At 47.9% G+C, this 16,787-nt stretch overlaps 1 protein-coding gene across 3 annotated transcripts in view; it reads left to right on the forward strand.

The window, feature by feature from the left end:
- The window catches only part of adcy7 (adenylate cyclase 7), a 55,884-nt gene that overhangs the window by 17,252 nt on the left and 21,845 nt on the right, over window positions 1-16,787 (forward strand). For all 3 annotated transcript variants that reach the window (XM_030377798.1, XM_030377801.1, XM_030377800.1), the window contains exons 2-6: window positions 3,097-3,853; window positions 7,756-7,953; window positions 8,481-8,645; window positions 9,455-9,604; window positions 13,913-14,073. In XM_030377798.1, coding sequence (XP_030233658.1) covers window positions 3,689-3,853; window positions 7,756-7,953; window positions 8,481-8,645; window positions 9,455-9,604; window positions 13,913-14,073 — 839 coding nt within the window. In that variant the 5' untranslated portion in view covers window positions 3,097-3,688. The remainder of the gene's footprint in view (window positions 1-3,096; window positions 3,854-7,755; window positions 7,954-8,480; window positions 8,646-9,454; window positions 9,605-13,912; window positions 14,074-16,787) is intronic.

The raw sequence follows: 16,787 nt of genomic DNA on the forward strand, positions 1-16,787 counted from the left end.
ATATATATTTAAATAAATAAATTATTCTGGGTCCTTGGCACCACGCTTATCTACAACAACACCTCCAACCCCTAAGAATCCCATCCACCATGAATCAATCCCAACATGCGATTAGTTAACATCAGTTAACGATTTTTGACCATAAATCTAAAAGGAAGACAAAGGCCGGGATCCGTCCTCTTTCAGTTCTCCACCCTTCCCCACACCGACCGCCTGCGACTGGCCAAATGATGTCACCGCAGTCCTGTTCTCGGGTCGGTGACGGCGCTCAGCAAGGCCGCTGCGGGCCCTCCATGGAGAAAGGCCTGCCGGACAATTGTGTGTGATGCTAGCCATTCATTCATCAGATCTCTGCTGTGAGACCACCGCTCGCTGGACACAAACCCACCGGCATGGGGCTCTGTTTGCCATGGCAACTTAAGAACTGGAGGATAAAAAGAGTTGTCAGGCCGGGGACTGTTCTAAAAGACAAGTGTCTGGTAAACAAGTCCTCTGGCCGCCTGGAACGGTCCAGGAATCCTTCTCCTTTGAGAGGGACATGAGGGAGGTTGAGAATGGTGCCGTCACTCTCTGGGTGTCTAGCCCTGAGGCATTCACCAGATCATGTGGATGATCAGACAGAAAAACGATTTTAGAAACGTGTGTTAACGTTCTCAAATGAACAGAATGATTTCAAAAGCTTATCATTTTACAACGGGGGGTTGGAAACGCTCAACATCTCTTGTAGCTTCATATGAGCTTTATATATACCATGGCAACCTGAACATCAAAGACACACACATCAACCGTTAATGGCGGAGAGCTATCAGCCTGGGCCCATAGCGGGTGTCTGTGTTTAAATCAGGGGCCCTGAGTGGAGAGTAAGACGAGGGGTTTGAGAGGGGATGCGACCTGCTGTACCGCTGTGATAAGAACCATTCCCCCGGGGCCGGCCGCCATAACACCGCCCCTGTTTGCTCTTGATGGTCTCTGCTCCGGACTCCCTGCAGGGGGCTCCTGTTGTCCCCCGTCCTCCTCTGCAGTGATCGAGTGCTGTTTGCAGCGTGGAGGTGTCTGTAAAGAAGGTGTTGCGGTTGTACGCGGGATACACACCGGAGCCTCGCTCGCTCTCGCGGGGGGGGGCCGAGGTACAGTGGTTCTCCGAGGGGGGGGGGGGGGGGGGGTGAGGTCTCTGAGCCGTTCTCTGAGGGGGATGAGGTACAGTGGTTCTCTGAGGGGGGGAGGGGGGGGATGAGGTCTCTGAGCCGTTCTCTGAGGGGGGTGAGGTACAGTAATTCTCTGAGGGGGGTGAGGCACAGTCGTGGTATGCACTGCAGTGTGACGAGGGGGGGGCCTGAGTCAATGATTCCCCCCGGTGTCTGCAGAAAGGCAGAGCAGTTCGGGTCATCGTCTCATATCTGATTCACTGTGTTCATGTTCTGCTGTTATGATTCTGTTTTAGCGTGTACTTGGAACATCGTTTTGTGTGCGTCTTTTTGGGGTTTTCTGAGTAGCTAATGCTATCAACATGATTTCCTGTTGCCTCGTTCTAGTTTTGTTGCATCCATCTCGTTATCGCTCTTGCTTTAAGTGATGGGAGAGATACCAGTTCAGGGAGATTACTACCCTTTTCTGTAGAAGGTGATGGCCATATTTCTGGAGGTTTCTGTGAACACGCGTGTGTGTGTGTGTGTGTGTGTGTGTGTGTGTGTGTGTGTGTGTGTGTAAGTGTGTGTCTACATTGTCTCAGGGAAAGTACTACCTCTATCAAGTCTTCCCCTGCCCTTATTCCATTGACCTCTTAACCGGAGCAGTGTTATATGGCATCTGCTGCTGTTGCTATGGGAGGGCCCGCCGAGCAAACACTTCCAACACTCTAGATGAACCATATCAGCGACTGGAGGAAATTAGCTTTCTATTGACCGCAGAGAAAAGTTGCGGTTTTTTTTCTCAGCCCTCTATGTCCTCTGGTCTCTACAACGCAGCAGTGGCTTTCAGAATTTAATATCCACGTCTGAACATGGAATCCTACTAGTATTGGCTTCTTCGGTCCGCAGTCTGGCCAATACCCGCTGGACTTTTGACTTGCTGTGTAAAAGATGTACAGTATGTAGGAGGGAAAAACCACCTGGGCATTCGTTTTTTCCCCTACTGTGCCTCTGTGATGCTCCCCGTCCAAAGACATCAGAGGCTGCGTTGAACAATGAACAGAAATTGGCCGCGTTGCAGCAGTGTTTTCATTGCAGTGGTGCCTTTCTGTTGGGTCATTGTGTACGGGTTGGTTTAATGTGGCTTATAATCGGTTCACAGCACTGCAGGGTTATTGATTTGCAAACCGAAGGTTCAAGGCCATGTTTATGAATAGTCAACAGAAGTATGACTTGAAAGCAGAAGGCTGAGTCGATTTGTTGGCCTCCAGCAGGGGAACAATAGACTGCCCTACAGACTTTGTGTTTATGTTGTTGATAGAACTATCAACATGAGAAGTCTGTTTTCTTGCTGCTGCCGTCTCGTCTACTGCATTCAAACCCAACAAAAGCATTATGTTTTTATCTAAATGGATTTCACAGTCACAGCTTGTGGGACTCAATGTGTGACCTCGTAGCTTCCAGAGACAACACATCTTCTTTCCCTGACGCTCAGATTCTTGTATTTAATAAAGAAATATAATAAATAGATAAAACCGTCGCAGGTCTTTAGTCATCTAAGTAGCACGTAGGTTAATGGGTGCATATTTATTCTTTCTTCTCCTCAGCCCACATAGTGAGACAGTGAGTCGTCGGGAAGGTAATGAATTTCGGACTTGCGTAAGCCAAGTTTGGAATCGCATCCCAAAGCAAAGACGTGACCAATAAGCACACATGCCCTCCAGTCACCCATGATGACACGGTCACTTCCTCTGACCAGCCGCAGCTGTTGGTCTGGCATGTCATTACTTCCTTGCCAGTACCACCTGATCACATACTTTGAATCACTAGATCGAAAATAAGTTGGTGTGTGGGCGTGTGTGTGTGTGTGTGTGTGTGTGTGTGTGTGTGTGGAGCTTACCATGACATCACCGTCGACAACATTGTCTTAACATCTCCCTCCCTGTCTCCCCCTCTGTCTCTTCCCCAGGTTGGCCTCTCCTTTTGTCCACGCTGAAACACCAGCAGACCCCACAGGGTCATCCACGCCGGGCCTCATCACCTCCTGAGACTCCCCAGACGCCTCCCAAGAGTCCAGCCCATCCCGGACCCTCCTACCCTTCTGTAAGCGGGCCTCTCCTCCCATTCAGCGCGGTCCGCTCTCAGGGATACAACTCAGGGGAGAAGAAGGAACAGTAGCTGGCCAACAAGGAACCACCGCTGCCTGCCAGCGACAGACAGTGGACAGCAGACGGGAGAGAGGGAGGAAAGCCCCTGGAATCAAACGGAGAAATAGGAGCTGAGCGGTGTGGAGGGGAGATACAACAGAGCCCTCACTGCAGAGAACAGAATGGCCGGTTTTTTCTCAGGAGGCCATGAGCTAGCCGACGACTAACGTCACCACTTGAACCGTGGATCTCTACCTCGAACGGCCCCGCGACAGACCCCCGTCTCAGTCAACAGATCAGGCAGCGAGGACGGATCTCTGCGTGGGACAACCTGGTTTTGATATCCTCTGCAGGGTTTTGTTGTACACTGGGCCAGCCGCGGCCGACTGCTATGTGTGAGACGCAACGGGGGCCATGCCAGCCAAGGGGAAGTACCTGTTGAATGAACTGGAGCTCAAACATGAGACGCTGTACCGCAAGTTCTCCTGCATCAGCCAGTATCAGCCGCTGGCGCTGCTGCTGGGCCTGTCCATGCTGTCCTGTGCCATCCTCCTGGTGCTCTTCTTCTCGCTCCAGCTGGTGAGTCACACTTTGCGGTCGAACCCTTAACCCCGCTCCTCATTCAGTACCCTTGACGCATGGCTTTGGTTTGGAGTTTGGCGTTTGGTCACTACCATCCTCAAACCAGGGAGGATCATGATCTGGAATTAATTTTATTTAGTATTTTTAAGACATGGAATTTTTTCTATTACAAAATCTGATATTGTTACACAAATAAGTATTGTTTTGTGAAACAGTGTATTTCTCGGTGCTTTAAGTAATGTGTGTGTGTGTTTGTGCGTTTGTCTTACCCTCATAACATAACGAACAAACCCTCGAAACAGGGACGATATTGATTCAGAAATGGATTGATGATGAATTAATGATATCCATCGTCAAGCTATTCTATTCCAAGTGCTGAGCAGGTCGATCTAAAACGTCTTACATCCAACTCACTGAATGTCAATCCAATGGCAGGAGGTCACAAAGGGAATAGGATCATATATACGTCTACGATGTTTACCTTGATCGAAATCCGAGTGCGTTCGGAGTCAGGGCCCTCCTGACACTGCTCACCGTGATGGCAGTGTTTGCTCGAGACAAACACATACACACGCTCAGACCCAAGGCTCTAAATATAGCACAGGTCATCATTAAATAGGGCCATGAATTGCTGTCTCATCCCAGGTGATGCTGGAGATATCGGAGATGAACGCATCGGAAACACAATCACAATCCTTCATCTTGTTAAGAGGTAAAGAAAGTGGGAGAATTCTCCTTTGCAGGCTTCCTTAGACGAGAGGATGTTGGCTCCGGAGACAGTTGGACTGTTGTTTTGGTCGGAGTCTGTGGGCTCAGAGCGGTTGATTGCAGAGCAGATGATCTAGAACCTCCTCAAGACGATGGTAGTCTACCGCAAGAAGCAGTGATGGACAGCTTGTCAAGTTCTCCAGTTTGGATGATTGATTATTGTTATTGTTAAAGGTTGTAAAAAATAGTCATAATTTTTTTGTATGGATAGATATGTGTTGATGTATAGTAATAATTGACCTAGGTCCTCCATAGACACTCATGATTCAGAATATGTTGAGTGATAAATTGACAACGACTCAAAGGGTCCCTGAAGCTGACAGGAATTCAGTGCCTTGCTCAACGGCACTTCCCCAGCGCTTGATCCCACTTACAGTGTGTGTGGTACAGTCCCTTCCTGGAAACCCCAGTCTCTGTTTGTCCCTCCCTTCCTCCGTCTCTTCAGAGATTGGTGTGTGTGTGTGTGTGTGTGTGTGTGTGTGGTGTAGACAGGGGGGTTGTACCAGGCCGGGGTGAGCTGGGGGGAATTTGTGGCAGTGGTGGTGAGCAGGAATCATCTCATGGAGAGCGCTGTTATCCAATCACGGACACCTGACGGCGGGCACTCCGGAGCGCCACACAGGCTGGGCTTTTGTTCCAAGTGGCCCCTCGAAACCTGGCAGTTTCGGCCTGTGTGGGTCGAGGGAGGGAGGGAGGGAGGGAGGGAGGGAGGGAGGCTGGAAGGGAGGCTGGAAGGGCAGCTGGGAGGGAAGGAGGGAGGGAGGGAGAGATGGATGCTGGGAGGGAGGCTTGGGGGGAGGGAGGAAGAGAGGGAGGGAGGGATAGAGGGAGGGAGTGAAGGAGAGAGAGAGAGAGAGAGAGAGAGAGAGAGAGAGAGAGAGAGAGAGAGAGAGAGAGAGAGAGAGAGAGAGAGAGAGAGAGAGAGAGAGAGAGAGAGAGAGAGAGAGAGAGAGATGAAATGTGGAGGTGGGCTGGAGTGGACTGGAAGTTCAGAGTTCTACAGAGGAGACTCAGAAGTGCTTGCATCAAGGGACAACCTTTTGATAAATGAAGAGGGTATTCCATGTAAAAGGCATCTCAACAGGAGGAGTGTATCGCCATTCCTCCACCCTAGTGGCCTAGTGGCTCCACCACTCCTGCCTGTAGTTTGGATGCCCTGACAGACTGAATGTGTCTTTAGTTTCCGGTTTCCTGATGTTGACCTCATCTGAGTTTGCGTTACGATAAGGGGCCTAGTGTTCTCCAAATAGCTTAAACAATTTCAAAATGCTATAAAAAAGAAAGTTAAGACTACTTTACAACTGAAACAGTGTTTATCCCTTTAGGTTCATAAACAACTTATCCGTAGCATTGATTATGCTTCTCAGTCACAGATTGTTATTAACAATGTAAATTGTCAAGTTTTCATACATTTTATCATTATTTATTGTAGTACTGGTACTGGTGGTTTATATCGACGTGGTTTATATCGACGATCCAAATACATACACATAAAATGATGCAACATCCATTTTTCATTTTAATGTGCACAGAATTTGCAAGGACATCCTTTCAGCATCCTAATGCATCATTAGTAATGGATTCATGTACAATGTACATGAATCCATTACTAATGATGCATTAGGATGCTGAAAGGATGTCGGTGTACATTGTACATGCAGACTCATGGCTGGCTGAAATTACATCATGTTCTGCAGAAGAGGACATCGGGCAGAACAGTGCAGGGTACCCAGTGAACAGAGATCCACATGGCCCTCTCTCCATCAGCACATGCATTCAGTCCAGCGGACACATAATGCACGGTGGTCTGATGAAGTATTTATTGAGTTAATGTCCTCGTGAAGATGCAGAGGAACACCGTATCTAATGCATTGTGGTCTGTATGGCGGGCAATGCTGAGTGGAACGATGCAGGAAAAAAACTGCCGCTGGTCTGTGGTGCTCATGTTTCCATGGCAACCTGATGGACGAGATGGCCTTCCAGAACCCACACTCACTCAAACGCTTCCTGCACCCGTTCACACTGCCACCTTTAACAATCCTCCTCTCCTTTGTCCTCGATTTCATTTCCTCCAGCAAACGAAGGTTAGGCTGGCTCCCCGCCACCCCTGTTCTGACTTTATTCCACTCTCTGTCCTCAACCATTTACATTCTTGGCTCTTCTTATTGTCAAGCAACTCTTACCCAAAACCAGCTGCCAATATATATATCGCATACAGCCTCTCGCTTACTCTCCCATAACTAGGAATCTGCATGCAAAGTATTGTACACACACACACACTCACACACACACACACACACACACACACCCCCGATCCTTCCAGCGTGGGCCTCCCTGTACAGTAGGGGAACGAGGACGACTGTGCAGGGAGCCAGCAGTTCATGACGTCGATGCAGATGTGTTGGCCCCCCCGGTCCTCTGGCTCTCTCCCCCCCCCCCCTTCAGCCAACACACATGCAACGAGTCGCTCAGGCAAAACATCCCCCCGGCGTCCGCACCGCCGTGAACACCCTCAGTGACCCCCGTTACCGCCACTCGGTGCTTCAGGGTTCGGCCAGCGCGCAGATAGGAGGGGACTCAGTTATTGGTGTTAAGCTGCAGTTGGTCGTCTGAACTAAGAGCAATAGGATTAGTCCTATGGGCCGGTGTTCACTGTGGTGTCACTGGAGGACCCACACAGGTGGAGCTCATAACACTAATGAGGGGTCTGCGGTGTGTCCGTGCCAAGGCAGAGTAACGAGGGAGGATTAGCCTGCTAGCAGGGTCTGTAGGCTTTGGAGATCAGGTCGTTGGGTTTACGTTGTGCCGTGTCACGCTGCATGAGAAACACTGGGTTCGCTTCAAACGCATGCCGCCCTAGAATGAGAAGTCCTTTCACGATTAATTACTAAACAATGATCGGGAACAGATGACTACCGATAACATTCCAATGCTGCTATGAATTCAAAATGGGGGCACCCGTTGCGATTGGACGTTTCGTGGTAAAAGCCCCATTGTCTGTGTGTGTGTGTGTGTGTGTGTGTGTGTGTGTGTGTGTGTGTGTGTGTGTGTGTGTGTGTGTGTGTGTGTGTGTGTGTGTGTGTGTGTGTGTGTGTGTGTGTGTGTGTGTGTGTTTCTCTTACCCCCTGCAGAGTGCCAACAAGCACAGTGCCTTCGTGGCGGTGGTGAGCCTGAGCCTCGGGGTGTTTGTGGCCGTGTTCTTCCTGGTGTGCACCGACACCCTGACCCAGCGATGGCGGCGGCTGCTGGGCCTGGCGGTTTGGGCCACCCACCTTGTCATGGCCTACACCTTCATCTTCTGCGGGCCGCTCATCCTGCCCTGGGACCAGGTGAGTCAGTAGGTCTCTGAGTGGTGAGCCCTCTAGAGTCAGTAGGTCTCTGAGTGGTGAGCCCTCTAGAGTCAGTAGGTCTCTGAGTGGTGAGCCCTCTAGAGTCAGTAGGTCTCTGAGTGGTGAGGTCTGTAGACTGGAGTCAGTAGGTCTCTCCTCTATTGGTGAACCCTCTACACCGGATTCAGTAGCTGAGCCATCAGAGTTTGCCTTGACCTTCTGGTAGCGGACACGCTGGATTAATATTTTAAACGTCCCGGTTCATGTAAACTCACATGAAGGTTTTAACATTTACTGAGACAATGAGTTTTATTTGTCCATGATCGAGTGGATACGCACGCGGACATGCACTCACACACACACCCACACAGACAGACACGCACGCACGCACGGGCGCACAGGAACAACACTGGAGTGTCTTTTGTGTTACGTCTCTTGCAAGGCCGATCGCAATTCAGAGAAAAACCTGAACGGGAGGAGGAGAGAACGAGTTGCGCTCAGTCATGCTCCCTCTCCTCGTGGTGTAGGTGCCGTACTTCCTCTTCATCATCTTCACGGTCTACACCATGCTGCCCTTCCAGCTGTGGGACGCCGTGGTACTCAGCGTGCTCACGTCACTCTCGCACATCCTGGTCCTCACGCTCAACTTCACCGTCTTCCGCAGGAATGACACCCAGTACCTGGCCCAACAGGTGAGCCATAACCTAGACCGTACCTTGAACGACAGGTGAGTCATAGCATAGACCCTACCTGGAACGACAGGTGAGTCATAACCTAGACCCTACCTGGAACGACAGGTGAGTCATAGAATAGACCCTACCTGGAAGGACAGGTGAGTCATAACCTAGACCCTACCTGGAACGACAGGTGAGTCATAACCTAGACCCTACCTGGAACGACAGGTGAGTCATAACATAGACCCTACCTGGAACAACAGGTGAGCCTGGATGAGGTTCATAACAAGATTAACTCTTATCACATGTAAGCATGTGATAAGAGTTTTATTTATCACATGCTTACAAGTTTACAATGAAATGAAAAGGTGTAAGTGCCGCAGAAGCAGTGCAATATGAGATGAAAAGATACAGTGTAATTTAAATAATAGCAAAGCAGTAATAAATGTATAGCACTGGTATGCTATTGCAGCGTTTAAACAGTGTAATGAATGACATGACATCACATAATATGAAAATGACACATCAGAACCCTACTGGACTCAATAGGTGGTAGATTCAAAGCATCCATTTTTTTGTTACATCTAGACATTAAGATGTTGCCCTGAAAGATGGAGTCCTCCCCTGTACAACATAACTTACCGTGTGTGTGTGTGTGTGTGTGTGTGTGTGTGTGTGTGTGTGTGTGTGTGTGTGTGTGTGTGTGTGTGTGTGTGTGTGTGTGTGTGTGTGTGTGTGTGTGTGCTTCTGTGCGTCTGTGTGTGTGTGTGTGTGTGTGTGTGCTTCTGTGCGTCTGTGTGCTTCTGTGCGTCTGTGTGCTTCTACAGCTGTTGTCCAACGCGGTGGTGTTCCTGTGCGGCAACGTGGTGGGGGCCTTCCACAAGGTGCTGATGGAGAAGACCCTGCGGCAGACCTTCCAGGACACCCTGCGCTGTCTCAGGATGCGCATGAAGCTGGAGATCGAGAAGAGACAGCAGGTCAGTGAGGCTCCACAAGAACACGTGTGGCCCGCCCCTCAATCATGTGGCATATATAACTCTGTTCACCGGTTGGTCTACTGCTCATATAACTGGACAGAAGAGATACACTGTGCCATATATCTGAGGACAGATGCATGACACAACATAGAACAAAACACCTGCATGAAGGCTCTCACAAAGCATTGGCTGAATCAAGCTAGCATTATACTGGCACGGTATTCAGGTTTGTTCGCCTTTTTTGGTTCATATAATCTCTTACCGTATATCTGAGGACGGCCTTCCCCTGGGCTGAGACATTCACTCCTGTTTCTTTAAGAACCACCCCAGAGACAGAATCACAATATGTTGTTTATTCCGTTACCATCCGCCACCGGGAAAACAAATTGTTTCCTTCTGATCACATACTGGGACGTACTTCATTTATAGCTTTTCAGTTTAATATGTTATAATACTCCCTTCCCCATTATCTTGAAATAAGATTTCGGATTCTGGATTACATTCTGGACACACGTAGGGATGTGTATTTTGTAAAAATAGACGTCCTATTTTTCAACGTACGCACGCAAGGCTCTAGCGAACGCGCTAACACGTCTTGGCCTGGTTTAGCCGACCCAGGAAGCTCTCGGTCTGCGTGTTTTGCCCAGAGCAGAGCGCTGTTGGTCCCCCTCCACAGTGGAGGTTCCCCCTGGTCTTCACACGAGCCAGTGAAGCCATTCCTAGTTAGAAGTGAACTGCCAAAATGATCATTAGGCCATGAAACGCCTCAAGCCTGTTCAAATCCCCTCAAATGGACGTCTAGTGAATTAAACACGGTTGGAAGTAAACAGCAGAAATGCAGGAGTCATTTTGTATTTATTCACAGAATACAGTGTTATGTAATCCTTCTGGTGACGGTTACTGATAGGCACAAAATCTTTGTCTTTGTTAGTTGACGCACGGTGTCAACAAAAAAGCTGCAAAACGTAACAAGTCATCATGATTCATGATTTATTCATGGCCCGCCACTGTTTGGACCGTCAGGCTACTTAAACAAAGAGGCAGTTGACAGGAAATCCAGTTTTTATAAATGATCATGGTAGCAGCTGCTGGCTGGTTTCTGCAGTGAGCCAAACACACTGATATGACTCTGTGTTCGCGATACTTCTTGTGTTTCTAATCCATAACAGCGACCACAATGAAATCTGATAACAGTTTTCTGTTCTCTAATGCGATAAGATGATTATTATGTATAAGGGTCACTTAGTAAAAGTGAATCACTGATTATCGACGACGGCACATCCAAGAGCCCATGTCTTGGGCCTACTTGTTGGTCGTTTTAGGCTAGGCGTCTGGTCGGTGAGAAGTCCTGAGAGACCTCTTGTAACCTGCCATTGGCAGTCATCCAGAGAAGTCGATTTGTCTTTGGATGAAACTTATTTGATGGTAATGTGTGCTTTCAGATAAATGACATGTGCGACTCTCGAGTGCTCCACTCACCCTCTGTTCCTCCACGGTTTGCTTTGACTCCGAGGACATAAAGGCCGCTGAGGAGCCCGATCCGTTGCCTAGCATCCCAGAAAGGACTGATGTAACCAGTAACCTTTGAAAGCTTTTGTTGTGTTTTTTATTGTGCGTCGACACTGAAAAATGGGAGTTAAGAGCAAGGGTTGTGCCAAAGTGCACAAAGGCTTAGTGTGGACTGGAGGAGAGACACGGCTCCTCAGGGAGAGAGCCCGGACTACTGGGCTAACTTTTCCCACATGCCTTTCATTGGGAATACCAACTTTTTTTCATTGGGATTCTGCTTCCTCTGCGCTGGTTCAGCTTTTCTCAATGTTTTGTGGTTCAATGGTTTTCATGTTAAATCAAAAACATTTTACTGGTCAATTTTCCCTTCTTGGAAATGACTTCACGCACGCACGCACGTATGTCGCACACACACACACACACACACACACACACACACACACACACACACACACACACACACACACACACACACACACACACACACACACACACACACACACACACACGCGCGCACATTGTTGGATATACTGTTTTTTGTATCTTAGGAAATGTGGCATGTTTGTTCTATCGGGCCTATATCTATGTTTACTCAGCTAGGTAGTCCACTGTGAAGAATGGATTATGTTAAAAGCATTTTCTAGATAACTTCATAACTTCAGACGTTAAGAGCTTGGCTCGCAAAGTCACATGGTCTACCGTCGAGGCTCCTCCCATCTCTGCTGTTTATTTATTCAGAAATATAGAATTATTTCCCAGGATGAGAGATTATGTTTCCCATGCCGCATAGAACAAAACACCTGCATTGTTTCCTGCTTCAAGGCTCTCAAAGAGAATTTGCTGAATCAAGCTAACTTTAAACTGGCAATATGTATACATTTAATTTTTTTTTTTGCCTTTTTGGTTCATATCTTCTTCTTATACACTCTTCTACACATCTTCTGCACTACATCTGAGGACAGCAACCTACTGGCCAGACACGTGCATTCCTGTTTCGCTATTCCTTTGAAAATCAAACCAAGCACAGAATCACAATATTGTTGTGGTTTATTCCATTGTTATACGCAACCGGGAAAGCTAATTGTTTCCCTCCGATCACTTTACCTGTACACAGGACAAAAAATATTTTACAAATCAATTTATTTGTTTGATTTAAGAATTTTATTCATAGCTTTTGTGTGTCTTTTTTTTTGTTCACACCATCTCCTCCCGGACACAGTATTATTCAGTTGTCCATTACCTACATGCCTTGATGGAAGGCTTCATGCAATCCATTATCAGGCAGCATGTCTTCCAAACTACTGGGACATGGATCGGGGCGATGAGTGCACACAGCATAGATCCCTGCAGGTACAGAAGGAAAGGACCGTTATGTAACGGACAGATCGTAATACCTAAAACCAGGAGCAAAGAGACTCTCTACTGGCGGAACGCATCAGAATGACCCCTTGAACCTGATAGTGGATGAGGTGTCACACAAACACACACACACGCACACGCACACGCACACACACACACTATGAAAAGCGCTTTGGGTACCTAGAAAAGCGCTGTTTAAATGTGACTAATTTGAGTTCTTTGCAGCCATCCGTTGTGTTCCCCAGCAACAAAGTCTTTGAGGGCTGTCCCGCTGTCTAATTTACCATTTTAATGGAGAATCGCATGCATGAAGTGTACCGTTTTAGAGTGAACCTGCCTCACAATGAAAATAGCTAGGCGTAGGTATCCCAGCCTTGTGGAATTAAGGTGAATGTTCACCAATGACTGTGCTTTCGGCTTTTCATAGTACTGTTATTACCGCACTACAAGGGATTTAAACGGCCACGTCGGGGAGCATTCTCTGCCTCTCTGTTTTTATCTGAGTCTGGTTAACTAAAACATCCAAGATAGGACTGGTTCAGTGACTGCAGGACTGCAGCCATGACGCAGGGTCGACTCTTTGGAGGGAGCGTAGGAGCACTGATAAAAACACAGCTAACCAAACAAGACGGTCAAACCCATGTAACATCAGAGACGGTCCATATGGGGTATACGGACTGGTTGCAGCCAGTGTCTCTGTTGTAACTCACCAGAGAGTTGTTGTGCTGTACAATGGGCCAGCCTGTAATGTAACCCAAACGTCTAATCCTCTTATTGTTTAAATATATCATAAGCATTTAGGTATGAATGACGCATTAATGAGATGTTCCGTTGGTGTACGTTACGTGAACAGAACAAGTAGAGGGGAGAGCGATTGGTTGTGTGATGATGCACAGCGACCTAATGCACCTGTAGGAAGGGGTCAGAGGTCAATGCCACAGAAATCTCACAGTGATTGCACATAATAACACCTTTTGTCCCGGTGGCGTCTGTGATCAGTGTGTTTGTGTACATTGGGGGTGATTGTGTGTTTGCGTGTGTGTGTGTACATTGGGGTTGTTCGCGTGTGTATGTGTGTGTGCATTTGGGGTGTTTGTGGGTGTGTGTATGTACATTGGGTGTGTTTGTGTGTGTATATTGGGGGAGTTTGTGTGTGTGTGTGTGTGTGTGTGTATGTACATTGGGTTTGTGTGTGTGTGTGTACATTGGGGGAGTTCATGTATGTAAGTGTGTGTGTGTGTGTGTGTGTGTGTGTGTGTACATTGGAGGTGTTCGTGTGTGTGTGTGTGTACATTGGAGGTGTTCATGTATGTGTGTGTGTGTGTGTGTGTGTGTGTCTATGTACATTGTGTGTGTGAGAGTACATTGGGGGGGTTCATGTATGTAAGTGTGTGTGTGTACATTGGAGGTGTTCATGTGTGTGTGTGTGTGTGTCCTTAGGAGAGCCTGCTGCTGTCCGTGCTGCCCGTCTACATCTCCATGAAGATGAAGCTGGCCATCATGGAGCGGCTGCAGGAGTGCAAGGACAAGGAGGAGCAGCAGCGGCTGGTGAAGGACAACAACTTCCACAGCCTCTACGTCAAGCGGCACGAGAACGTCAGGTAGGACCTCTTTGGCCGACACAACGCTTCTTTTGAGAGGGAAGTCTATCCCCTCTTGTTACATCTCGCCCCCTTCATTGATTATTTCACTGCCTGCCCTTATGTTTCTCGCATGTCTGTCGTCACTCACCTTAATTGTTTTCACCTGTCCCTCGTTAACATTCCCCTCCTTGTGTATTTAGTCAGCGTGTCTCCCTTCCTCTGTGCCAGTTCGCTTTGCCTTCTCCCTGCGGATTGGTGACCTTGATCGTCAACTGATTTCCCGTGTATCGACCTATCTGCTAGTAAAGGCCATTCTTTCTACCCAGACTTTGGCCTCCCGAGGCGTGCTGGTCCACAGCTTCCTCACAGATTTGGACGTCAAATTGGTTGACTTGAAGGTCGCCTTCCATTCTTTGAACATTTTCCTTATTTCCTGTTGAGACCTTGATAAAAAGCACATGAATGTGTCTCGTGTTAGCAGTCGTGGGCCGTGTGGGCGGCAGAACTACTTTGCAAAAATTGATGCGGATCCAAACTGTTAACATAGGGGTGATGTAGCTGTCTTTCCTTCTGCGTGGACAGAAAAATAAATATTAAGCAAATGTTTGCCTTTTATGCCCTTATCTCTTTATCCGCATCCATAATTAAATCACACTGGAACATCCTCCTGTTTATAATATGTTTTTCGACCCTCTATTTCGGTCTCTGGTTACATTTCACTCGACTGATGTTCTGTTTTATTCCATTTTGAAACACTCTGTTTTCCGTAGACATTTAATCTGATGTGCTCTCTGCGGGCTCTGTATAACAGGCACACATAAAGCCCTGATGTTATCAACCTGATTCTGGCATTTCTCCCTCATATTCCCTCCCATCACGTCCAACACAGACCAGGGATTCATCCTGAAGCATGAGATTAAAAGGATTTCTATAGCACAAAGCCCTTTGTTGATGATTGTTTTATTAATTTAGGATGTGCCGACAGATACCGGATTAACTGGCTAAAATACTGGATTAACTGATGGGAGTGTACTGAACGCTGGGCAGCAGCAGCATGAGTCAGAGGGCAGGGGAATGTAATCGTGAGAATAAGCAGAGGGAACCTCCTCAGAGCAGACGAGGCTAACCGGCTAAACAGTGGCTAATGAGGCTAACATCTAGCCCGGCTTGGGTTCACTCAGACACCACTGGATCCTTTGGCTCTGTATGGAGCTGCTGGCCGTGCTTGTGTGTGCCTTTGTGTTCCCTTAAACCCTCAGCACATACCTGTTGATAGACGCCCTGTGTGCCCGTGTCGGCCCCCTATAATTACACCGGCCGAGCCCGTCATTAGCTCTGTGGTGTGTCTGAGCACCGCCAGCCAGCTGCTCTTTCTCAGCCAGTCGGGGGAGCGAAAGGTCGGGTATCGGTGTCTGTGATGGGATCAGTGCCGACTTTAATTAGGATGTGCTGGGATGCAGCTGTGGACTACTAGCCGACGACAGGTCTGACCGTAGAGCGCGATCTCTGGTGAACCAATAAAGAGCTGGTGATTAGGGAGACCCCGCGCCCGATGAAGGGGCCGGGTATAAGTCGGCCTTGAGGTGCAGCCAGTGCCTGCACAGTTATTCTTCTTTAATGTCCAAAATGAATGACCTATGCCTTTCTTGCAGAGAGATCAATGACGTATATACAACTAAAATGGCACTTCATTAAACCTGCATTATGTTACTTTTGTGATGCAGCTATTTAGTCATCAAAAATGTGTTACCTGAACTAAAAGGTTTCTCAAGGATAAAACCGGCCCTTCCAAAAGTCAATCCATCCAGGGATTTCGTTGTCTATTTATTGTTACAACTATTGTTCCGCGTTATTCTGGTCCGCTTTTTCCCCGAAAATGCAGCAGGGGAGTCTTGAAACTCCCTGAAGGGTCTTTCTCATTGGCCGATGTTTGACATTCACATTATCCCTAACACCACCAGCTACAACTCAAGACGCAAGAGATTGCTAATGGGAAACCATGCCGAGTGCAGGTTTAACACATCAGTTATTACCTCTATTGTTACTTAAGGTACTGCATGGGTTTTGCAGTGATGCAGTCAAAAGCCAGTGGGGGCCTGCACTGTTTCAGTTCCTGACTTTGATGGACCCATTGAGTAAGGGTGGTTTGCTGCAGAGACGGATGGCAGTTGTGTCAAAAGGAGGGTTGAAGTGTTCCCCTTTAACACTCTTCTGGCCCTTCCAGACATCCTTCAGCCTCGTTGCCGTCCCCTTGTCTCCTTGTCTCCTTGCCTGGTCAGGCACGGCTGAGGCGCCATCTCTCTTGAAACTTGTCCACCACTGCAGGGGATCTTATCGAAGCGTGTTTTGTCTAAACTGAAAAGGTAAACTAACCTTTTGTGAAGGCTCTGAGTGGTGACTCAAAGGCCACTCCGAGGAACTCTGTCTTGGGAAACCCTTTCAAGGAAATGTTTGTTCCTTGGAGATGGGTTGCTTCTTTTGGCACACACTGGGCAGCGTGTTGTCTTTGTTTGGTATTTGTTTCTTCAACAGTGATGTTGGCTAAGCCATGGTTTGACTTGCTTCAACAATGATGTTGGCTAAGCCATGTGTTTGACTTTAGGTCACTAGTATGAACCAAATAGAACAAACCATTTAGTGCGCTGCGGTGTTTGTTCCAGAGCATTAGCTGTTAAGAAGAAAAGGTTGATGAAGTATATGAGGATGCTTCCCTTTCTGTTGTTTTTCATCAA

This window comes from Gadus morhua, chromosome 14 (genome assembly GCF_902167405.1).
Source record: "Gadus morhua chromosome 14, gadMor3.0, whole genome shotgun sequence".
NCBI classification, from domain to species: domain Eukaryota; kingdom Metazoa; phylum Chordata; class Actinopteri; order Gadiformes; family Gadidae; genus Gadus; species Gadus morhua.